At 42.3% G+C, this 25,730-nt stretch overlaps 1 protein-coding gene across 1 annotated transcript in view; it reads left to right on the top strand.

Annotated features, from left to right (window-relative positions):
• LOC126235011 (uncharacterized) overlaps positions 1–25,730 on the top strand; it is a 473,551-nt gene that overhangs the window by 377,315 nt on the left and 70,506 nt on the right. Inside the window, exon 27 of the mRNA XM_049943746.1 lies at positions 16,795–16,917. Coding sequence (XP_049799703.1) covers positions 16,795–16,917 — 123 coding nt within the window. The remainder of the gene's footprint in view (positions 1–16,794; positions 16,918–25,730) is intronic.

Raw genomic sequence — 25,730 nt, 5'->3', positions numbered from 1 at the left:
CACATTTGTATGGTTAGCCGTCTTCGTTCCTAAGATGTAGATAAGTCCAAACAAAGCCATTATTTCATCTCTCGTCGTGTCTCTGGCATCGTTTTCTTTCACATAATTTACACTAGTCTTTTTATGTTGAATATACATGTTAGTACTTCTGACAACCTCATCGATCATGTCAATACTGATTATTTTAGTGAATGCATTTATATCATCCTTGACATCCCTGGCTATGGCTTTAGGTCCGGGAAATATCTTGACAATGTTCTTACTTTTTGTCTTTGTTGTGGCTGTACTGCAAGATTCCTTCCACTTACACGTTTTATTCCTTCCAGTATAATAATTGTCATTTGAAACAGATTTGACATCACTTTCTTCGGTTTCAGAGGCACATTCTTGCTCACTTGTTGAATCTTGGTCACTCCGTGTGATCATTTCTTCTTCGTCCTCATCTTCACAATTATCGAACTCGAAATTTGATACCAGAAAATCTGGATCCTGATTGAGTAGCCACTCATCCTCGGCGTCATTAAGGCATTTTTAGTCCTATAAAAGCAAAAACAATGACAAAATATGTAAACAATTAAGTGCTATAACGTTAAGATTTTGTACAGTACATAAAACGAAAAAAAAAATACTTACTGGCATCGGGACATCAGCAGGTGCGCGGCGCACTTTGTGCGCCAACTACACACAGGCGGAAGAAATATGAAATAACTCCACATGTAACAATCACAGAACGAAACGATTGTTCACAACAGGAGTCAAGACAACAATGAAGGAATACATGAGAGAAGAACACAGTGATACCAACTGATTATATTTCATAGAGATTTTTCAACAAGTGGCGCACTCCATGCTCCAGCGCGCCCGCTCGAGGGTTAACACTAATATGGAATTTCATTTTCTCATTTTGCATTCCCCCTTTTTTTAAATTTTACTTTAACAAACTCTCCCGGCATATTTTTTCTATAAACCCTTAACTCGCGAGGTGACTTTTCTGTAACGTATACCACGAGGTGGGGTCTGATGGGCCTCTATGTTTAAGCCGAGATTTAAGGTAAAATTGAAATATTTAATTTATGCAACATAAAATTTATTTTCACTATTATTTAAGTGTTGTTTAAATGCTTCTACTTTATTTTATAGCACTATACAAAGCCAGTGGCTTTTTACTATTTATCACACAAGACCACGTAATTTTGTGTGTTTCTTTTAAATAGTACACACAAATAGACTGTTAGAATACTGAATTTTACATTCTGAAAAATTATACAATCTCTGTAGCAAATAAATTTTCAAATAAAACTAAATTGCAGGGTTTAAATTTGCGCATAAAAATTCCACCCGATAGGAACAAAAAGAACATCTGTCAAATTGACATTCATTGCTGAGAACTACAATTTTCTTATCACCACTCAGAACACAATCGATTTTAACAGACACTTTAAGTACTTCATTGAAGAAACAGACAGATCCCTATCACAACGTTACTGTTCTTCCTCTGAATGATACTCTAGTTCGACAGCAGAACTGTGATCACTGGCTGTTATAAAATCTTCATCTTTTTCGTTTATTTCAGACACCATAGACTGACTAACAATTTCATCAAACTCGGGAAGGTTAAAAATGACACATTCGTGCCATCACATTTTGATTTAAGGTACCGTACTGGAGAAAACAGGTTTGTAGTTCACAAGGCGCGGTCTAGGAGGATTCAACACCTATCAGTAACACGTGTCAGCGATAAACACAGAAGGCGTTAAAGCAACCGACAACAAAACATCGTAGGCTTGGCAATTTAAGGAGGGTAGGGGGAGTATAGAAGCATTCCACTACAACTGGCCTTGGAGAGCGAGTCTGAACATTTTCTCGCGGTCTGAGAGACTATACCTTGTGACCTCGTGAATTAAGAGTTAAAACGTACTGTGTCAACAGCATCCGTTTCATTTTCGTCTAAAATTACAAACGATTTCGGCGAATATTACTAATTATCCATGCACAAAGTGTGTCCTTTATTATGTATTGACTTTGATATCTCCATCACAATCGTTTCAGATGCATTGCAATTACGATCTGTTTTATCTTTCCTGAATATATTTTAAAATTATACCAATAGTACTATGCTGACCCACAAAGTTTCCAATATTTTATCCCAAATCTCGATCTCTTCGAGGAATTAAAATGTTTATAAAACGTGCGTCTCTTAAATTTCATTAACGATACTTCGATCGCGATGTTCTCTTCCATTACATATACTTCTTTGAATTTTTTATTAAAACAGTTTAATACAGCTGCAAGTGTAATGTATTCATCTTGTTAGTCATATCGTTATTTCCATAATGTAGAAACCTAGTGATTTGCAAAAATCTTTTCAGTGGAACTGTTTTGTTGAGTATCGACGTTTCTGTGATGAGTCTTTTAGACCAGTACATCTGTATTTTTCAATTTTTGTTATTTGAGCTGTCATTATGCACAAAGCAAAGTATATTATAATTCCATTACAGCCGACAGGGATCCATGTCTAAGTTTCTTTCTTGTATTTTCATTGTTAATTTTTTTCTGCGTTCCGAATCGTTTCCGTGATAATATTATTCCAAAACACACTGAGGAACACTACATAAAACGACAAACACTCTTGCACTTCCACCTAACCGGTCGAAAATTCGTGACCGACGGGGGTAGTACACTGGACTGGCATTCGGGAGGACGACGGTCCAAACCCGCGTGCAGCCATCCTGATTTAGGTTTTCCGTGGTTTCCCTGAATCGCTTAAGGTTCCTTCGAAAGGGCACGGCTGCTTACATTCCCCATCCATCTCTAACCTGAGCTTGTGTTCATTCTCTAATGACCTCGTTGTCCTCCTCTAAAATTGGTGATAGTATGCCAGGACACTGGGTATACTCCCACATTTTTCGCTTGTTATTTTCTTCTTTTAAAATCCATTGCTTCGGTGATTCATGATTGATAGTGTCTTAATCATCCGTGTCACCTTCAGTGATTAATCGTCTTGGATGGTTTCGTGCAGGAAACGTAATACAGCCAACATCACTGTCATTATCGTCAGGATCTAAAGAATCACTGTCCGCAATAGTAACACATTTCCACTAACGTCTTCATTAATAGATATTATTTTTACCGACATGATTGGTATATGGGCTGTCTAATTCTTTTAGGAAATTACAACCGACACGTGGCGTGTGAATGCAACGAAGGAGTTCACATTACTGACTTAATAGAATATTGAGAATTGTTGAACCACGACTCCAAACTGTGTTGTTGTCCTTTGCCACGAGTGACGTACCACGAGCCATGTTCGTCTTTTTTAGGTGTGGTACGCATGAAGAACTGCGAGCCATTCTCGTGCTTGTCCGCCCTTGGTAGTTGAGTGGTCAGCGCGACGGAATGTCATACCTAACGGCCCGGGTTCGATTCGTGGATGGGTCGGAGATTTTCTCCGCTCAGGGACTGGGTGGTGTCCTTATCATCATCATTCGATCCCCTTTCTTCACGCAAGTCACCGAAGTGGCGAAAAACTAGAAAGACTTGCACGAGGCGAACGGTCTACCCAACGGGAGGCCCTAGCCACACGGCATTTCCATTTTCATGCCCGAGCTTGTTGCTTATAGCCTAACTTCCTTACCACGAGTCTCACTCGTGATTGTAGGCCAAGGGCTTAATGCTTCTTTCTAAACAAATGCCACTATTATTGTGTCATAAATTTGGACCGATTAAAGTTTCCTTACTGTAGCCCTCAATGGGTGAAACAACATGTTTCTCACGGTTAAGCTTAACTTTTGAAAATTTTTCAGAAATTATAAAACATAGGTGTCAGTGGCCTGTTGTGTATCAGACAATAAATTCAAAGGTTCTGACTTGAATTCCATATCGATCCTAACATTGATCACACATGATGAATTTGAAGTATGTACCAGATAAAGATTCGAACCCGGGTCTCTACTTCTCGCGAGAAGTGCGTTTCCATTCACGCTGTGCACGTATGACTCACGGACTGACTGACAGCTCCAAAGGGATTGGCAAGTTGGCGCTTTGAGTCGGTTCGTGAGACTTGCTGAGATGTATTTTATGTCTTAATCCTACTGCACACAGAGTACACAGAATTTGGACAGGTCACTTTCATCTACAAAAAAATTTGACCAAATCGCCCAGATCATCAAAACAAATATCACATGGCCACTGTCTTGTAGTACACGTGATTTTTTAGGGTAATGTATATGCTGTGGAAAACGCTTCAGTCCTGCAGTTTAATTTCTCTAATTTATAACTAAACACCGTTCAAATACTGCACGAACATACGACAGAGAAAATTATCTACAACAACAAGTTAAAATTAGGATACTGATCGAAAAATTTATATTTTTGCGGATTCAAAAATATCAGCTGGAGTTGTCACTTTAAAAAAAATCATTATCTGTGTAACATAAAGAAGTTGGAGATGTTAAGCTTTGTACGTAGGGTAACTCAAATCAACGTCGTAGGTAGCACATTGCCAGTAGAAGGCAGGGATCCCGGTACGAATACCGGTCCAGTACATAGTTTTGTCATGTATGGTCAACGTAACATATATTCTTCACAGAATAAAATATTTCCTTCGCTCATCCAATCACGTTTTAGGATACCATACCTCAGTCGATAAAAATGGAACCTCTATAGGATCGCTTTGTTGTCCGCCTCTCTGTCCGACTATTACGACCCCCTTTCCTCAGGAACGGCCAGAGTTATCAAATTGAGATTTACTCGTATGTCAATGGAAATGAAAAGAGCGTATGGCATCGTTGGCCGGGAGGCCCCATCCGGGGAACTTGGGCCGCGAAGTGCAAGTCTTATTTCAGTCGACGCCACATTGGGCGACTTTCATGCCGGTGATGAGGATGAAATGACTATGAGGACAACACAACACCCAGCTGGCGAGCGGAGAAAATCTCCAACCCGGCCGGGAATCGAACCCGGGCCCGCATGCATGGGAGGCGAGCGCGTTACCACCCAGCTAAGCAGGCGAGCCGTATGTCAATTACTGAGGTCTACGGTAAAACATTTACGCTTTTAAGTCAATGCACTCAAAAGATACGGTCATTAATGTCACGTATTTTTGATACTCGCTAACTCATTCATCAAAACCCGTAGGCTGTTTCCAGTTGACCTAGAGTCATGAAATTGGGCAAGAAGCATGGCTTCCAAGGAAAAGGAAAGGAAAAAATCCGAAAATTGGTAATTTGCAACTATATCACATAAAAATATTTTTCACCGTTTATTGTCCGTCTGTCTGCCTGTCATTTTCTTTAAGGCGACTTTTTCTGACGAACGGGTAGAGCTATCAAGTTAAAATTTGAGTTAAACACTGACGTCTGCGACTTCTTGGCGGTGTAAAACTTTTAAGCTTCTAAGTTAACGCAATCGAAAGATATCGCCATTTTTGTCACGTAGTTTGATGCAACTTCACTCATCAAAACCTATAGACGAACTATCTACATGCATGATTACTTTTGTACGGTACCCACAGGACGCGAGTCCTATCCTACTTCTGAGACTTTATCTTCATTTGAGATCACTTTAACGCAATCTATATCTCCATGGTTCCGATTACACATTAAATTGTAGGTCCCCTAGTGAATGCATACACCAAAATGTTTTGCTTTACCCCGGTTCCCAGAACTCCTGAAGATAGACGTTGACTGTGGATATCGTATCACAGATACAGTCCCTTTGACTGTTCAGAGATGTCACTAAACCCACCCAAATATGTAAATAACCATGCATGAGGAGTGCCTATTAGACGGTGGGGGTCCTACAGCCGATCAGTTCCAGTCATTACACCAGGAAGGAGGTACACGGCTCGTGTTGTCTGTAGTTCAACCATGCCTATGACATGGAGGAGATACAGAGAGACAGGAACTGTCGATGACATACCTCGCTCAGGCCTCCCAAGGGCTACTACTGCAGTGGATGACCGCTACCTACGAATTATGGTTCGGAGGAACCCTGACAGCAAGGCCACCATGTTGAAAAATGCTTTTCGTGCAGCCACAGGACGTCTTGTCACGACTCAAACTGTGCGCAATAGGCTGCAACTTCACTCTCGACATCCATGGCGAGGTCCATCTTTACAAGCATGGCACCATGCAGCGCGATACAGATGGGCTCAAGAACATGCCGAATGGACCACTCAGGATTGGCATAACGTTCTCTTCACCGATGAATGCCGCATATGCCTTCAACCAGAGAATCGTCGGAGACGTGTTTGGAGGCAACCCTATCGGGCTGAACGACACACTGTCCAGCGAGCGCAGAAAGGCGGCGGTTCCCTGCTGTTTTGGGGTGGCATTATGTGGGGCCGACGTACGCCGCTGCTGATCATGGAAGCCGCCGTAACGGCTGTACGATACGTGAAAGCCCTCCTCCGACCGATATTGCAACCATATCGGCAGCATAATGGCGAGGCATTCGTCTTCAGGGACGCCAGTTCGCGCCCCCATAGTACACATATTGTGTATGACTTCCTTCAGGATAACGACATCGCTCGACTAGAATGGCAAGCATATTCTCCAGACATGAACCCTATCGAACACGCCTGGGATAGATTGAAAAGGGCTGTTTATGGACCACTCTGAGGGATCTACGCCGAATCGACGTTGAGGAGTGGTCCAATCTGGACCAACAGTGCCTTGATTAACTTGTGGATAGTATGCCACGACGAGTACAGGCATCCATCAATGCAAGAGGACGTGCTACTGGGTATTAGAGGTATCGGTGTGTACAGCAATCTGGACCACCACCTCTGAAGGTCTCGTTGTATAGTGGTACAACAAGCAGTGAGTGGTTTTCATGAGCAATAAAAAGGCCGGAACTGATGTTTATGTTGACCTCTATTCCAGTTTTTTGTACAGGTTTCGGAACTCTTGGAACCGAGGTGATGCAAAACTTCTTTTTGATGTGTGTATGATGTAGAGAGCCGTGACATGTGGAATACTGTACCTAACAAACACAGAGCAGTTCCACCCTAGCTTTCTGGTTGGTGAATACTTTTAAAACGTGTTGACTATCGCGGAAAGCTGAATTTCCAACAACAGTGACCTCATCAAGGAAAAATTCTCGTTTTCGAGTTTGCCGCGACTGTGCGCCTTTGAGTATGGGCTTTTATCTGTACGTTTCTCTTCATCGTGAGATCCTGTATTCCACAGCCGCCACTCATGTAGTCATAGAGGCCGTGTATTCCACAGACGCACTCATTCACCTTCGATTGTTACGTTGCTGCCCTGCATAACGTACTTCTATCCCACGAGGCGTGCACGTCACTAACCCAACAATCCCCCTACTTATCAGTATGCCTATTACGCGTGCATAGTTCGGCGCTTTTCGAAAAAAGAAAGCCTGGCATATTCTGTTATGATTAAAACGAACATACACTAACTTTTATGTGAGGAGCAAGATACTGCTGCTCGTCTGACCGATCATATGAGATTGACTTTTAGTTGTGAAAACATATATGATGAAAACATCTGCGAGTGCTTAAATTATGATGCTTACGAACCGGGATCGAGCTACCCATTACCACACAAACCGACGCACTGAAATTCATTGATCTGTTTTGAGAGTATTCAGTACAAAATTCGTTTGACTGTACCAATATTTTGACACTCAGAGAAAAGAGAATGAGAAACATAAACCGAAAAAATTGGAAGATCATTTCTCGAAAGAGAAATTAAAGCAAGTGACATAATCTACAGTATGTTTTAGGTGTAATTTCGTATATAAGTTATCGATTTTCGGCAGAAGGGCGTATGAAGTGCAGTTAGCTTTCAAATTTGTCAGTTAGTATGTTTTGTAAACACAGTAAACAGCAGTTTCTGGTAAAGACTTTTGTATTTTGGATTATACGTGTTTGTTACGTGTGCAGTCTCGGGTTCGCATTAACCAGAACAGTCGGAAGCTTTCTGTACTTCGGACGGTTCGAGATATTGAAACATAGTGTAACGTTGAAACTGGCAGCCATGACAAAGTTTCAGTTTCATTGATACGCTAAAAGCCTTGTCACTATGTGAACTCACACCAACGAAATTATCCTACTGAAAATTACTGCATTTCTTTGTCACCATGTACACAATCTCTTGCTATTCGTAAGATAATATTTACAAAAATATTTTGCTTCTATCTCTTTACAAAGATTGCTGAGCAAAAGCGTTGTCGTCTATTCACAATTTGCGACACACCCTACTTTGATTTCGCTGAGTACACGAACTTAGCAGTAAATGCAGTATGGCTGCCCTCATCTCTTCGCTCAGGTAATCTACTTAGACGTCGCAGCGTGCCCTTTAAGTCACGCTGGGATGCCCATACCTTTAATTGATGTAACCTTAGGCATTCAGCTCTTCGCCTCATACCGAATAATAGGACAGACCATTCAGTTTCTTTAAACTGTTATAGCATTTGGAAGTGGATTGCCTTTGTTGTCCTACATTCATCTATTCGATACACTTCAAAAATAAATTGATATCTATTAGCAGGCAAAAGGAAATAAAGAGAAAACAAAAGGCTGGTGCAATGCTGCGAATTACAAAAACAAGTAAGAGCATCTGACATTATCTTCAGGGGTACCCGGTTCCTGTACACCTTCTGCATCTTCACTGACTGAATGACGCAGCAATGTATATACACTATGTGATCAAAAGTATCCGGACACCCCAGAAAGATACGTTTTTCATATTAGGTGCATTGTGCTGCCAACTACTGCCAGGTACTCAGTATCAGCGACCTCAGTAGCCATTAGACATCGTGAGAGAGCAGAATTGGCTGCTCCGCAGAACTCACGGACTTTGAACGTGGTCAAGTGATTGTGTGCCACTTGTGTCATAAGTCTGTACGAGAGATTTCCACATTCCTAAACATCCCTAGGACCACTGTTTCCGATATAATAGTGAAGTGGAAACGTGAAGTGACACGTACAGCACAAAAGCGTACAGGCCGACCTCGTCTGTTGACTGACAAGAGACCGCCGACAGTTGAAGAACGTCGTAATGTGTAATAGGCAGACATCTATCCAGACTATCACACAGGTATTCCAAACTGCATCACGATCCACCGCAAGTACTATGACAGTTAGGCGGGAGGTGAGAAAAGTTGGATTTCATGGCCGAGCGGCTGCTCATAAGCCACACAACACGCCGGTAAATGCCAAATGACGCCTTGCTTGGTGTAAGGAGCGTAAACAGTGGACGATTTAACGATGGAAAAACGTTGTGTGGAGTGACGAATCACAATACACAATGTGGCGACCCGATGGCAGGGTGTGGGTATGGCGAATGGGAAAATGTCATTTGCCAGTGTGTGTAGTGCCAACAGTAAAATTCAGAGGTGGTGGTGTTATGGTGTGGTCGTGTTTTTAATGGACGGGGTTTGCACCCCATGTTGTTTTGCGTGGCACTATCACAGCATAGGCATACATTGATGTTTTAAGCACCTTCTTGCTTCCCACTGTTGAAGAGAAATTCGGGAATGGCGATTGCACCTTTCAACATGATGGAGTACCTGTTCGTAATGCATGGCCTGTGGTGGAGTGGTTACACGACCATAACATCCCTGTAATGGACTGGCCTGCACAGAGTCCTGACCTGAATCCTATGGAACACCTTTGGGATGTTTTGGAACGCCGACTTCGTGCCAGGCCTCACTGACCATCATCGATACCTCTCCTCAGTGCAGCACTCGTGAAGAATGGGCTGTCATTCCCCAAGAAACCTTCCAGCACCTGATTGAACGTATGCCTGCAAGAGTAGAGGCTGTCATCAAGGCTAAGGGTGGCCAACACCATATTGAATTCCAGTATTACCGATGGAGGAGTCCACGAACGTCTAAGTCATTTTCAGCCAGGTGTCCGGATTCTTTTGATATACTGTATGTCGTACCAGTCCATCGTCACATGGCTATCCTCGTCACAGTCTACATCGACATTACGTTTATACCCTATAACCCACATTATGATGTGTGACGGAAATTACTTTGTGTGCCTGTGTCTCTTCCTCCAGTTTCTGTCCGTAGCGAATGGTGCGCGAATGAACGATTGCTTGTACAGTAAGTCTCCGGGTGAGCTGGAACCTCTGTAATTTTAACTTCATATGCACAGAAGGAAGCAGTATATTAGTTGACTCTTCTAGGATCGTACCTTCTTTTAATTTTAACAGTAAACGACACTGTGGTGCACAACACCTTGCCTGTAGCGTATGGCACTGTATTTGTATGCGCAACTCCGTGACACTTCCGAGCTTACTGTGATGAAATGCGCGGCATTTCTTTAGATTTTATTATCTCCCTGTGATTCCTGTCTGGTAAGAATCTTACAGTGATGAGCAATACTCAAGCAACGGTCGAAAGAAGTTTTTCTAAGCTACCTCATCCGTAGGTGGCCTACACTTCCTGACGAATCTTCCAATGAATCTCGATTTGGCATCTATTTTTCTCGCGATTGGTTTTATGTGGTCTTCGGACTTTAAATCGCTCCGACCGCTTACTCGTAGAGTTTAATGGATGTCAGTGCTTCCAGTGATTGCTCGACAACTAGTGTCGGTAACAACAGAACGAAAACAAGCGATGCAGTCGGACATCGAAAAATAGTCGACTCATTCGATTGTGGTTTTACGTATCGGTTGAATTATTCATTTCTTCTTTTTAGTGAAACCAATCTGTGGGAACAACCGAATGGAAACAGTCTATCCAGTCAGTTGCAGCTTTACGTGCTGGATGGACTTTTCATTCATTATTCTGAGCGAAAGTGGTCTATGGGAGCAAGTGAGCGAAAACAGGCAAAATATGTAGGCGCATTCGGCCCTGAGCGGAAACATTTGATCGCGTTTTGGCATTATTAAATCATTACCGTTGACTGCACTCGGTTATCGCCTGCAGTCGCTGTTATTGCCGTCCGATATTTGCTTTTTATTGAGTGCCAGTAAGTAGCTTTTAGTTCAGTTTGTCGTTCATGTTTATTAATAGCCGTTTACTTAATAATGAACTCTGGACTCGATTAGAATGTCGAAACATACAACACCGTGGGAATGGCAGTCATACGACTGAATAAAATTTGATCCTCGAGATACATTGTAAGGTTGTTACTTAAATTTTCTATGAAAGCGGTACTGACAGACAATAAAAGCGGGTTAAAAGCTGTGAGCTGTCTGGGGAAGTTAACCGTGCATTACTGCGCAACTGTTTCACCAGGTATCTAGTCTAGGTTTACCAAATTCCCAAACAGACTAACATTAATTATAATCTTTTAATAGTGATACAACAACCGGTAATATACATATATAAAAAAAGAGAATTTAAATAAAAAGAAAGAAATCAGTTTATATTTGGAAATTTATTTTAAGATTGATCATTGAAATTTCAGCATATTAAACTCTATTCATAACTAAGCTGGTGCCTTATTTAGGACTGTGAAAATGTGAGTTTGTAATCTTACAGAACACATCAAATATGGAGCCAAGATTGGGAGACTGCATACAACACTGCATTCATAAAATAACACACAAGGAACGTTGAAACATATGCAAGATAAAATTAACCACTACCAACCGATTCAATTTTCACCCAAAGAAGTTACGTTCGTAGCACAATCCTGTCCGTCATGTAGTTACCACACACTGGTATACTGAATTCATGTTAACTCTTTGTGAAATCTTCCCGAAAAGAATAGCTGAGGGCTACTTTGATGATTACACCACATGCTTCACGTGGTCAACTTGGTTTACACAAAGAGTGTAACTCCACAATAATTTTGATAATTAAAATAAATTAGATCGAAAAGCAATTTACAAAAGAAAAACCTCGAACTGGTTACTATCGTCTTACTATTAACCTGATGGGTCAAACAATTGTATAAGCACGTGGTACTGGTTTCACACAGTACACCCCACGTGGGTTGAACATAAAGAAAAGTTGCTATATTGAAAATTATTGTCAAGACGAGACGTTATAATCTCACGCACATTCGGATTTAAGATTGATGAACTTAGTTAGAGTTACTGATCAACACGTGGTTCCACTTTACTCACAAAGTAGTGACAAAGCAACTACCGGAATATATTCTGAATTTCACACGAGAATTACACTGCGCTGCAATTTAAGATAACATTAGATATTTTAGAGCTAAACCTGAAATAAAGGTGATTAAATTTTCAGTTAGGCTGAACATAAGAAATCCATTGTCCTACGGACTTAGCAGAGACGCGCTTAGCCGGAGATCTTACCACTTCAGACGCTCGCCACGGACAGACTGCCTGGTCCCTTCCTGAGGGGTGGCTCACAAATACAAACGGAAGTGGCCAGAGGGGCAGCTTCCTATACCAACATGACAACGGACGGACAGGACCATACTAAGGATAGAAACCTCTTTGCTTTTAGAAAGCGTAGCTACCTGTTCCGACGTTGGTCCTACTGTTCTCTAGCAGACAGCCTTGTCTGCTACCCTCAAGCATGCAACTAGAAATACATTTGCTCATTCATCCTCTCACACAGAAGGGAAGAGGGATGACAGTATCTTATCACATACAGTATATAAAAGAAAGCGGATGTAGGTTCCGTATGAGACTGTGTGACATGAATTACATATAAACTGTGTTTTAAAGTGTAGTAGTGTGACAGATCGTTCTTGTTTATGTGTAAAAGTAACACGTTCCACTACTCAGTCTCCTCCCAGATAGTCAGAAACGCCACAGTAAATTTAGAAGAGGAATTTATGCCGTAAATGACAACAGATTTAAGAAATTAAACATGAAAGGAATCCAACAGAGACCTTTCAACATCCATTGCAATACATCGTATCTCTGTAAGGATGATTCATGTTATGAAACTATACGAGTTAAAGAAATTCAAAGAAAATTCACAAAAGAATATTTCTCACAAAAAGAACTTCCTACAAATGTTTAAAAAGCAAATGATAATGTCAAACAATTAAAAATAAATTATCTCTTATCCTTTCTGTTCAGCTCACATCAGCATTTATCAAAATAAAATTACCGGTGATGCGCTACGGTCGCAGGTTCGAATCCTTTCTCGGGAATCGCTGTGTGTGACGTCCATAGGTTAGTTAGGTTTAAGTAATTCTAAGTTCTAGGGGACTGATGACCTCAGAAGTTAAGTCCCATAGTGCTCAGAGCCATTTGAACCATTTTTTACCGGTGATGGATGCAAACTAGCGGGAAAGGGAGAGAGTTTCAATAAATTTAAATACCAGAATAAGTGTTCATTATTGTGAATGTAAATTTGTAATGTAGTTCCAGTTATTAATCTTTCGAAACCAACCAAAAATCCATATTTAATGACTTAACTACGAAAAATTCATTTTTAAGTAAATAAATATATAAATTTTGAAAATATTTAATTTTTAGAAAAATTTTTTAATCGCTTCCTTTTGAAATAGGTCGGATTATTTGTCTCTAAAAATGTTGGCAGCCCTAGTCGTGGTCCACGTATAACCGGAAAGTCTGAAAAAGTGCGTAAATGAAGTCACTAAAACCCAGAATCTGAGTGGAAAACATTCACACACCTGTCTAGCTGGAGACTATTTTCATTCGACTGAAAAAATCGGCTGAACGAAAAACAATCGACTGACCAAACGGTTGTTAACAGCAGTCGGTTTTTCCATCACCATCATAAAACTGTGTAATCATACAACAACGGTTTTCTGTCTTATTTATTCGCAATACGTTACACTTGTTCATGCTGAGAGTCAACTGCCAATCTACATCTACATCTACATCCATACTCCGCAAGCCACCTGACGGCGTGTGGCGAAGGATACTTTGAGTACCTCTATCGGTTCTCCCTTCTATTCCAGTCTGTATTACTCGTGGAAAGAAGGATTGTCGGTGTGCCTCTGTGTGGGCAATAATCTCTCTGAATTTATCCTCATGGTCTCTTCGCGAGATATACTGCTTGACATCGGTGAAGGTATGTTCTCAAAACTTCAACAAAAGCCCTTACTCTCCTGCAGAGTCTTCTACTGGAGTTTATCTATCATCTCCGTAACGCTTTCGCGATTGCTAAATGATCCTGTAACGAATCGCGCTGCTCTCCGTTGGATCTTCCCTATCTCTTCTATCAATCCTAAAAAATAGCTCTAAGCACTATGGGACTTAACATCTGAGGTCATCAGTCCCCTAGAACTTAGAATTACTTAAACCTAACTAACCTAAGGACATCACATACATCCATGCCCCAGGCAGGATTCGAACCTGCGACCGTAGCGGTCACGCGGCTCCAGACTGTAGCGCCTAGAACCGCTCGGCCACAATGGCCGGCCTATCAACCCTATCTGGTACGGATCCCACACTGGTGAGCAATATTCAAGCAGTGGGCGAGCAAGTGTACTGTAACGTACTTCCTTCGTTTTCGGATTGCATTTCCTTACCATTCTTCCAATGAATCTCAATCTTGCATCTGCTTTACCGACGATCAACTTTATATGATCATTCCATTTTAAATCACTCCTAATGCCTACTCCCAGACAATTTATGGAATTAACTGCTTCTAATTGCTGACCTGCTATATTGTAGCTAAATGATAAATGATCTTTCTTTCTCTGTATTCGCAGCACGCTACATTTGTCTATATTGAGATTCAATTGCCATTTCCAGCACCAAGCGTCGTTTCTCTGGAGGATTCCCTTGTTTCTGGACACAGTCTGAGGTTGAAAGGTTCCACTCTGCGAGGCCACAGGAATAATGACTCTACTTCGGCTGTTTACTGTTTGACGTATAACACTACAACCACGTTATTTACGTAGCTTATACTATGAAGTACCAAATTTGGTTTATTACGTAGTATGTCCCCAACAGAACAAATAGTCCTGTCACGGAAAAGCCACGTATAACACTCCCTGTCTGCTACTGCTACACCATAACCTTAAAGTAGGAGTCAGTTTGCAAAACAGAATTATTTTGCTATAGTAATTATGGTATAAAGCAACAGAGTAGTGTTACCCTCTGAGAGGAATTTTTGTTGTGTTGACCGTGTTATTCCTAATGGAGGTGACTTATCGGAAGTGAAAGTCAGAATTACGTAAATGTTTGAACAGTAACAAACAAAATTTTGCCTATCTGCACTGTTTAACTGATAATGGAAAACGGTCGCCAGCCTAACTAGGCAAAAGAATGATTAACATTCTCATTGAAGAAAATAGTTATTAGTAATTTTAACGGATAAACACGACCTATACTTGGCCACACGCGAGTGCAATGAACTCTGACACACTCATATGTTTACGGTAAGATGGAAACTAACCGTTGGAGCAGCACAAACTATTTGCAAAATTATAACAGGTACAGAAAAACACTATCACTTTCAGGGCTTACACAAACTGAGTGGTCTTTATACTGTTAATATGCACACAAGAGAGACAAACACTTAGCGAACAAGAGTGTATAACATTTCACAACTGCAGCTCTCTCACTTTTACTACATCGAAACACAATGTTAACAAAATTGCAAGAAACTGACTCACCTTTTAGAATTTTCTACAGATATCAAGGTGATCATTAGCTAAGCAAAACTTTAGAAGCCTCAGTCTTAAGAACTTTTAATTTTGCAGTTGGCGACAGCACTTTAATAAGCAGTTTTAATAGGAAAATTATTTTCAGCAAACAGCATTTACTTTAACTCACTCTCTTGCCACATTAACTTTAACTTTCTTTTTACTAAGTTCAAGAGGCATTAATTAGCATAACATTGGTCATAAAAGTTCTTTCAGTAGGGACACTCGGTGATTACTTTAGTTCAAACGGAAAGGAATCTGAGAGGTGTTATGATGAGGAGAAAAATCAAGGTTGGTACATAAATTCAGATATAAATTATCTTATATTTGAGCACAATAACACCTCCATTAAGCTGATCCTTCACTGTACATCATTATAGTATTACGTTACAGTGATAGCGCAACGTGGTGGCAACTGCATGTTGGTAAGTGGATTTGCAGACTGAATTGCTGGACTCTGTCATTTCTTGGTGGCGACGACAGATACAAATTCCAGGATAGTTCCAGCTATTTATCCATCCATCCGAGGCTTTGGAAAGAAGCAGGAAAAGCCTCTCTCGGAATCAGCACAATATGCACACTTTTACATGGCAGTGCACGGACTCGTAGCTCGTCTCCGACTGCTGGCTCGTCCCCAACTGACTCTCGTTCCACCTTTTCTACCTAGGCCAACCACAATTTGCGCGCGCTACACAGTTCCGTTTCCGAGGGGAACCACTATACCTCTTATACACAGAATACTAAGAGCCCTAAGTGAGGATCAGCATTTTACATAACAGCAACCAAATACATTAAATAAAACAGAACATTTGCACATATAGACATTTCTACAAAAAATTATGCACACAAAATTACAATTATATACAGTAAGTTTCGTTCCCTCCAAATGGGACAAAGAATATAAATTGCAGATACACTACTTTGCATTGAACCAAAACATGACGTCAAAATTTGTACAAAGAAAGAAATATACAGTTTCATGTTATCGATTCAAACAAACATATTTACAGAAGCACAGCAATGTAACATTAAATGAAACAAAAGCAAAATAAATCAGTACAGCATTAGAGCTATGGTGTTACAGACGGAATACAGACTGCCGAGGTGGGACCATTATTTTATACGCGCTGAGATTCTCTTCAACACGATGCGAAGCCGTAGTTGTAGTTTCTGCAGTTTGTGACTGTGTAAATCAGAAAACTTGTGGTTACTTCTCCAACATACTGCCGAGGTGTTAAGTCTGATTGCTGGTGGTTGCGCAGCCGACCCTGCGCCAGCGGGGCGGACGTCCCTGCGCCGCAACCTGGAGGAGCTGCTCAAGACGATGCTGCGGGTGTGGGCCAAGCAGGTGGTCGCCGTCTCCGTCACGGGGGGCCGACCGTGCGGTAAGGCCGCGCGCCTAACACCGTGTGCCACTCACCAGCTAACACCCCACTAACCGCAAGGAGTGTGTGAGCAGTGTGTGGAATGAGGCTTTTGTCTTGGCGCCTAATGCATATCACCTGACAAATGGTTACTGTGTGCCGCACTGGGACTCGAACTCACATCTACTACTTGTCTCGAGCAGTCATTTTACCCACTGGAATATTCGAGTGTGTGAGAATAGGACCATCGGATTTGATGGAGGTATCGGAGTTCACCCCAGCCGCAAAGCTCTCCTTGTGGTCTTTAGAAATTTTGTCTTCTGCAGCAGACATGACACTATCACTTTGTAACATCGTCTATAGTCTTGATAATGGTCTCAGTTCGGCGAGGAAGAGAGTCCACAAGTTTCTTCATCTAAACCCTGCCGAGCTGAAGCCACTAATCGATGGCCAGGTTGATCGCTATGTTCCACTTGCTGTCCAAATAGTTTTTAACATTTCCTAAGGGAATTACATTTTCCTGGAGACAGTTGTCTTCTATACAGACATAAGTTATGAATTAAAATTTGTTCTAAGGTGAGGACTTGAATCCCTGTGTCCGTCTTACTGGGTAGGGTCACCCTGAATAGGTCAGGCGTGCAATACACGCAGGAAGCGGCTACAAGGGTAGCGGAGTACGTGTGGAGTGCACATGTGGATTTTTTAGGCCCGATGAGACGCCTCCTGAGACGCGACAAGGTAGCAGTAGGCAAAACGCAACAGGGAATGACAATATTAATGTGGTAATAGTAAACTGCAGGAGCGTCAAAGAAAGGTCCCAGAACTACTCTCATTAATAAACGGTCACAATGCCCACATAGTACTAGGGACGGAAAGTTGGCTGAAAGCAGACGTAAACAGTAATGAAATTCTAAACTCAGATTGGAATGTATACCACAGAGACAGGCCGGACAGTGGAGGGGGAGGCGTGTTTATAACGATAAAAAGCGCAATAGCAACGAAGGAAATTGACGGAGATCCGAAAGGTGAAATAATTTTGGTGAAGGTCACGGTTAAATCAGGCTCAAACATGGTAACTGGATGTCTCTATAAGACACCTGGCTCAGCATCTGTTGTGGCAGAACACCTGAAGGAAAATTTGGAAAATATTTTGAGTAGATTTCCCGACCTTGTTATTGTTTTGGGTGGAGATTTTAATTTACCAGATATAGATTGGGAGACTCAAAAGTTTATAACGGGTGGCAGGGACAAAGAGTCCAGTGAAATGTTTTTAAGTTATTTATCTGAAAACTACGAGTACCTTGAGCAGTTAAACAGAGAACCGACTCGTGGTGATAACATATCAGACCTTCTGGTGATAAACAGACCCGAACTATTTGAAAAAGTTAACGCAGAATAGGCAATCAGCGATCATGAAGCGGTTACAGCATCGGTGATTTCAGCCGTAAATAGAAATATTAAAAAAGGTAAGAAGATTTTTCTGTTTAGCAAAAGTGACAAAAAGCAGATTTCACAGTACTTGACGACACAACACAAAAGTTTTATCTCAAGTATAGATAGTGTTGAGGATCAGTAGACTAAGTTCAAAATCATCGTACAATATGCATTAGATGAGTATGTGCCAAGCAAGATCGCAAGAGATGGAAAAGAGCCACCGTGGTACAACAACCAAGTTAGAAAACTGCTACGGAAGCAAAGGGAACTTCACAGCAAACATAAACATATCCAAAGCCTTGCAGACAAATAAAAATTACGAGAAGCGAAATGTAGTGTGAGGAGGGCTATGCGAGAGGCGATCAATGAATTCGAAAGTAAAGTCCTATGTACTGACTTGCCAGAAAATCGTAAGAAATTTTGGTCTTATGTCAAAGCGGTAGGTGGATCAAAACAAAATGTCCAGACACTCTGTGACCAAAATGGTACTGAAACAGAGGATGACAGACTAAAGGCCAAAATACTAAATGTCTTTTTCCAAAGCTGTTTCACAGAGGAAGACTGCACTGTAGTTCCTTCCCTAGTTTGTCGCACAGATAACAAAATGTTAGATATCGAAATAGATGACAGAGGGATAGAAAAACAATTAAAATCGCTCAAAAGAGGAAATGCCGCTGGACCTGATGGAATACCAGTTCGATTTTACACAGAGTACGCGAAGGAACTTGCCCCCCTTCTTGCAGCGGTGTACCGTAGGTCTCTAGAAGAGCTTAGCGTTCCAAAGATTGGAAAAGGGCACAGGTCATCCCCGTTTTCAAGAAGGGACGTCGAACAGCTGTGCAGAACTATAGACCTATATCTCTAACGTCCATCAGTTGTAGAATTTTGGAACCCGTTTTATGTTCGAGTATAATGACTTTTCTCGAGACTAGAAATCTACTCTGTAGTAATCAGCATGGGTTTCGAAAAAGATGATCGTGTGAAACCCAGCTCGCGCTATTCGTCCACGAGACTCAGAGGGCCATAGACACGGGTTCCCAGGTAGATACCGTATTTCTTGACTTCCGCAAGGCGTTTGATACAGTTCCCCACAGTTGTTTAATGAACAACGTAAGAGAGTATGGACTACCAGACCAATTGTGTGATTGGATTGAAGAGTTCGTAGATAACAGAACGCAGCATGTCATTCTCAATGGAGAGAAGTCTTCCGAAGTAAGAGTGATTTCAGGTGTGCCGCAGGGGAGTTTCGTATGACCGTTGCTATTCACAATATATATAAATGACCTTGGGGATAACATCGGAAGATCACCGAGGCTTTTTTCGGATGGTTCACCGAGGCTTTTTTCGGATGATGCTGTAGGATATCGAGAGGTTGTAACAATGCAAAATTGTACTTAAATGCAGGAGGATCTGCAACGAATTGACGCATGGTGCAGGGAATGGCAAGTGAATCTCAATGTAGACAAGCGTAATGTGCTGTGAATACATAGAAAGACCCTTTATCATTTAGCTACAATGTAGCAGGTCGGCAACTGGAAGCAGTTAATTCAATAAATTATCTGGGAGTAGGCATTAGGAATGATTTAAAATGGAATGACCATATAAAATTAATCGTCGGTAAAGCAGATGCCAGACTGAGATTCATTGGAAGAATCCTAAGGAAATGCAGTCCGAAAACAAAGGAAGTAGGTTACATGGCTCTGAGCATTATGGGACTCAACTGCTGAGGTCATTAGTCCCCTAGAACTTAGAATTAGTTAAACCTAACTAACCTAAGGACATCACAAACATCCATGCCCGAGGCAGGATTCGAACCTGCGACCGTAGCGGTCTTGCGGTTCCAGACTGCAGCGCCTTTAACCGCACGGCCACTTCGGCCGGCAGTAGGTTACAGTACACTTGTTCGCCCACTGCTTGAATACTGCTCACCAGTGTGGGATCCGGCCCAGATAGGGTTGATAGAAGGGATAGAGAAGATCCAATGGAGAGCAGCGCGCTTCGTTACAGGATCATTTAGTAATCGCGAAAGCGTTACGGAGATGATAGATAAACTCTAGTGGAAGACTCTGCAAGAGAGACGCTCAGTAGCTCGGTACGGGCTTTTGTTGAAGTTTCGAAAACGTACCTTCACCGAGGAGTCAAGCAGTATATTGCTCCCTCCTACGTTTATCTCGCGAAGAGACCATGAGGAAAAAATCAGAGAGATTAGAGCCCACACAGAGGCGTACCAACAGTCTTTCTTTCCACGACTGGAATAGAAGGGAGAACCGATAGAGATACTTAAGGTACCCTCCGCCAGACACCGTCAGGTGGCTTGCGGAGTATGGATGTAGATGTAGATGTGCTATCCATTATACTACCCAGGCATTGTGGACAACACAGTTGCATGGACTACCCAAGTGTTAGGGAGGGCATCTGTGTGCTAAGGTTACATGTTGGACTCCCCCTGAAATATTGGGTGCCATCACAGCGCAGCCCAAGATCTAGGCTAGCCATCGAATGTGAAACCGGAAAATATGGTTGCGGCAACAAATTGACCGCTAGTATAGCCCAATGTTTACGTTCACGCCATGTTGAGAAATGCAAGGGGAGTACAATACGTAACGTTTATCCACCTGTGTCAGCCACAGTGCCAGGGTGGTGTGTGGACAGTCCATGTGCCTAGTAAGCAGCAAACCTGGGTTCAGGTCTCGACCTTGGCACATGTTTTAATTCGCTACTTCAGCTTCTATCCTTATCGAAGATAAAAGTTGAGTCTCGTTATGTCTCCAGGAAAATGTAATTCCATCAGATCAACAGATCACCTAAGTCTGAGATACATACAAGATTTCCCCATCACATGCAAAGTTGGGGTGCTATCCCAAAATTGGAGAATCTCGGCATATCTGACGATGTAGGAAGGGGAAAGTCAAGATGGACTGAGGTGTGAGCCACGCGGAGTGGCCGTGCGGTTTCAGGCGCTATGTCACGGACTGCGGGGAATTTCGAGTCCTCCCTCGGGCATGGGTGTGTGTGTGTTGTCCTTAGCATACGTCAGTTTAAGTTAGTTTAAGCAGTGTGTAAGTCTAGGGACCGACGACCTCAGCAGTTTAGGAATTCACACACATTTGAAATGAGGTGTGAACTGATATTTGTGTTACTGAGGGCACTGGACTAGGGTTGTCCATGCAACTATGTTAGCCACATTACCAGGGTGGTGAAGTGGATAGCACATCTGTCTAATGAGTGCCGGCACAGTAGCTCAGCGTGTTCGGTCAGAGAGCTGGCTGGTCTCTGTAATAAAAGAAAACTGAGTGAAGGGTCAACAACGAACTTCAGCGCATGTCATGTGACGTCCGCTACGACCAAATATAACGGACAATAACGTACAAAAAATGCAAATAAAAAGAAAAAAGAGCAGGAAACCCGAGACCAAGTCCAGCCTTGACATAAATTTTGATTCATTACTTCAGCTTCTATCCTTATCGAAGATTTCCGAAGGAATTATGATCGGATTATTTGGTGGGCCAATCTGGTTATGATAGGATGCCAGAGTGCTCCTCAAACCAAGGATGAATGTGTGCCGCTCTGTGAACATAGATTTTGTCATCTCGAAAGACTGGACTGTCGCAGTATACACTCACCGTCAACGTACAGAAGGAAGAGCAACAATGGACAACAAGAATGTTGAAATAAACTGCCTGGTTCATCGTCGCGGTAACCGAAATGAGTTGGCTCAACTCACTGTTCGAAAAACGCACTCAAAACATCACGTATCCACCTCTAGCCTGAACTACAGCCTCCGCAAAGTGCAGGTTAAATGCCTCATTGCGCCATCCGGGGGTTCGAGGCCTTACATCATTTGAAAAGAGGCAAAATTTCGATTGCCTGACCACACAACACTCTCCCAGTCGGCTACTGCCCACTTTCCGTGTCGTTTGGCCCACTGAAGACTTGGAGCTTTATGTGACAATATGAGTAATGGCCTTTAGCAAGGTATCCGATTCCAAATGTCCACTGCAAGCAGTCCTCTTCGCGTTGTTCACTCGACAACTGGTTATCGTGGACTTGCATTCACTGACAGCAGCACTTCCTGTCGGATTTGAAACCGATTGACGTTGACACACTTGTCTGCAGTAACTGTAAGTTAGGATCTTTTCACAACCACTGTTGTTGCGGCGTGTTACACAGCTGCGAGTAGTTCTCCATTTCTTGTAGCCACGTTAGGCACCAACAAATTGGGTAGCTAGATGCAAGGTGTGATCATAGGCGCGTCCGAACACGAAAGCTCCTTTCTGCCATTCTAAAATGTCTCCACATCGACCCATCTTGCTGCGGTGATCTCATACAACCAACTAGAACATACATACTACTTCATTGTTGAGTGTCGTTGCTTACTTCAGCGGTGGACGGACACATGATCGTCTCGTACTGGTTGTACACCATCCACTGTTTCCAAGGCTACCAGTGTGCTATAGCAGTAGGGTGAGTAACACTTTGTTCGGCGAACTTAGTGCGGAAACATAATTTAACGTAGGGATGTGTCTCGAAGTGGGCTCAGTCAGTCTTGCATCTTGGACATCATCGAATCTCCTGTCGACACACGCCTCTACAACTGACGTTGTGAACCTGATTGTTGTGGTGATCTACTCGAAGGGAGCCAGTTCGGGACCCTTATTGAGCCAGGTGGCAAAATGGCTGACACAATTGGCGGATTCGCACTGAGAGAAGTGAGCTTAGATTCCAGGCCGATCATCTGGATTTAAGTTGCCCATAGTTTCCACACAATCCACGTAAGGCCAATGCCATTATAGTTTCCGCTTGACGCGAACGAGGCCCCAGGCATTGCCGAAACTTCTATAAATTTTACATTGATTACGCTGCGAAATTACCTGATTCCCAGATTCATATCTACCCACAGCCTCTCGCGCAACGAATAGTCCGGGATCACTGGAAGAGCGCACAGATCGCTGCTGTTCACATAAAAATAGGTGACCATACGTCCGTCTGTTTCGGGATCCAACGGCGTTTCCTAACCTTGGAAGGTTTGACGCTCCTAGAGCAATAAAAGCTTCTCTGTAAGAATAAGCACGTGTGCAACATAGCTAGCCTTTTTATATATACGATATCTTGCAAATAGTAGATGCAAGTGAACACGTCTATTCCGTCTTCATAGATTTTCTAAGGGAGCTCGACAGTTTACCACATTATCGTTTCATAAAAACCAAGACATTGTCATCATAATTATCTTCACAATTATGTGGTTCGGTGGATGTCTAATGTACTATATCAACATACACCCCATGACATAAAAGACACAGAAGACATGGTCGGATGTCAACGTAGTTTCGTACATGTACTCACCTTCGGTAGGCACGTAAATGATTTAGAGTTCCAATTCTCTATAACGCATGCGAGGGTCGTTCAGTAACTAATGCAACAAATTTATTTTCTCGACCAGTTTCGGTTGAAAAATGCGTAATTTACTGTGGAACATCGTGGAATATTTCCGCTTCGGCCACTATAGTTTCTTGAAGTTCCGATAGGTAGTGGCGCTGTACGTAGTCTTTAAAATGGCGTCTGTAACAGAGGTGCGTTCCAAGAAGAGAGCTGTCATTGAGTTTACATTGGCGGAAAACCAGAGCAGAATGTCTACGGAGACCTGGCAGTGAACAAAAGGTCAGTGAGTCACTGGGCGAGGCGTCTGTCATCATCGCAACAAGGACGCGCAAACCTGTCCGGCGTCCAGCTTGCCGGCCAGCCGCACACAGCTGTGACTCTTGCAATGTTGGAACGTGCGGACACTCTCATTCGTAATGATCGATGGATCACAGTCAAACGCTTCAACTGGGTGTCTCTGCTGGTAGTGCTGCCACACCCGTCCGCCAATTGGGGTACTCAAAGGTGTGTGCCCGCTGCGTTCCTCGCCATCTAACAGAAGGCTATAAAGAGAAACGAAGGACCATCTGTGCGAAATTGCTTGGGCCTTGCAAGGATGATCGTGACAATTTTTGGTGTAACATTGTCACAGGCGATGAAACATGGGTTGGTCACTTCGAGCCGGAAACGAAACAGCAATCTATGGAGTGCGCCACAACACCTCCTCTGAGGAAAAAGTTCAGTCTCTGGACTGAAGACCACAGCAACAACGTACAGTAAAATCTCGCGAAATGAGGCCGCTTGGTTTCGCGGAGGTGCCCCGTTGCCCTTTGTAAAATATTAAATACTGGAAATCAGCACCTTGGTCATATATTGGTTTATTAAAATCCATGGCCGGTTTCAGGCTTGCACCCATCATCAAATCTAAAAATGACAAAAAATATAAACGAAATACATGTCAGTCTATATCTATAGATATTGCCCACAACATTGTTTACAATCTCAAGAACTAATTTAGGGTTTTGATACAACTGTCACTAATAGATAGACTGATTCACGAGGAATGTTGCTGTATGCAATGTACGAGGGGTGTTCAGAAAGTAAGCTCCGATCGGTCGCGAAATGGAAACGACTATGAAAATCCGATAAAGCTTTGCACAGATGTGTTGGGTAGTGTCTCTAGTATAACCCCAGTTAGCATCACGTCGCTCTTCTCATTTCTGAGCTCGCAGTGAGTGCGTAAAGATGTCTAGAAAATAGTGTCTGCCGCCAAGTACGAGGGCCTGGTGAGAAATTTCGCCTGAAGCTATGCAGCTAACATTACATAACTGTCGTGCTGTTTCTTCTTCAAGACAATTCTCAGCCGCATTCTGCAGGGGCAATGAAGATGCTCCTGCATCGTTTTCAAATGGAAATGTTAGATTACCCACAATACAGTCCGCAATTGTCTCCCCCTGAGTTTCATCTCTGGTCACATGAACCGCTGTCTTTGAAGACAATATTTTGACACAGACAACGAGGTGTAGGCCAGCGTGGAGAATTGGCGGAAAGCACTGGCGGCTGCCTTCTATGATGAGGCTATTGAAAAGTTGGTACCACGCTATGACAAAAGTCTAAGTCAGAACGGCGACTACGTAGAGAAGTAGCTGAAAGGTGTAGCTAATTGTTACAAGTAAAACATTTCTGATGTTCACTGTGGTTTCAATTTGGCAATCAATCGGAGCTTACTTTCTGAACAGGCCTCGTATTACCGCCACGCCAGACAAATCATCTGGCCTCAGATATTTTGTACTACCAGTGTGAAGACGGGGCGGGTCGGTAGTAAATTTATACAACACTCTATTAACTTAGAATAAAGATGTGAAAAGTTGACCCAGCGAGTACAACAGTGACACTAAAGAGCATATTCAATGCATAATAGAGTAAGAGCAGGGAGTGTATGCTCAAAGATGAAGTAAAAGCATTCCTAAAATACGAGAATTGACTCTTATTCATTTTTAAAATATGACATAATCTATATTTTTAAAATAGATAATAAATTT

The sequence above is a fragment of the Schistocerca nitens genome, chromosome 2 (assembly GCF_023898315.1).
Source record: "Schistocerca nitens isolate TAMUIC-IGC-003100 chromosome 2, iqSchNite1.1, whole genome shotgun sequence".
In the NCBI taxonomy this organism is placed as follows: Eukaryota; Metazoa; Arthropoda; class Insecta; order Orthoptera; family Acrididae; genus Schistocerca; species Schistocerca nitens.
The sequence above is the reverse complement of the archived record's forward strand: the minus strand, read 5'-3'. Positions and strand labels throughout refer to the sequence as shown.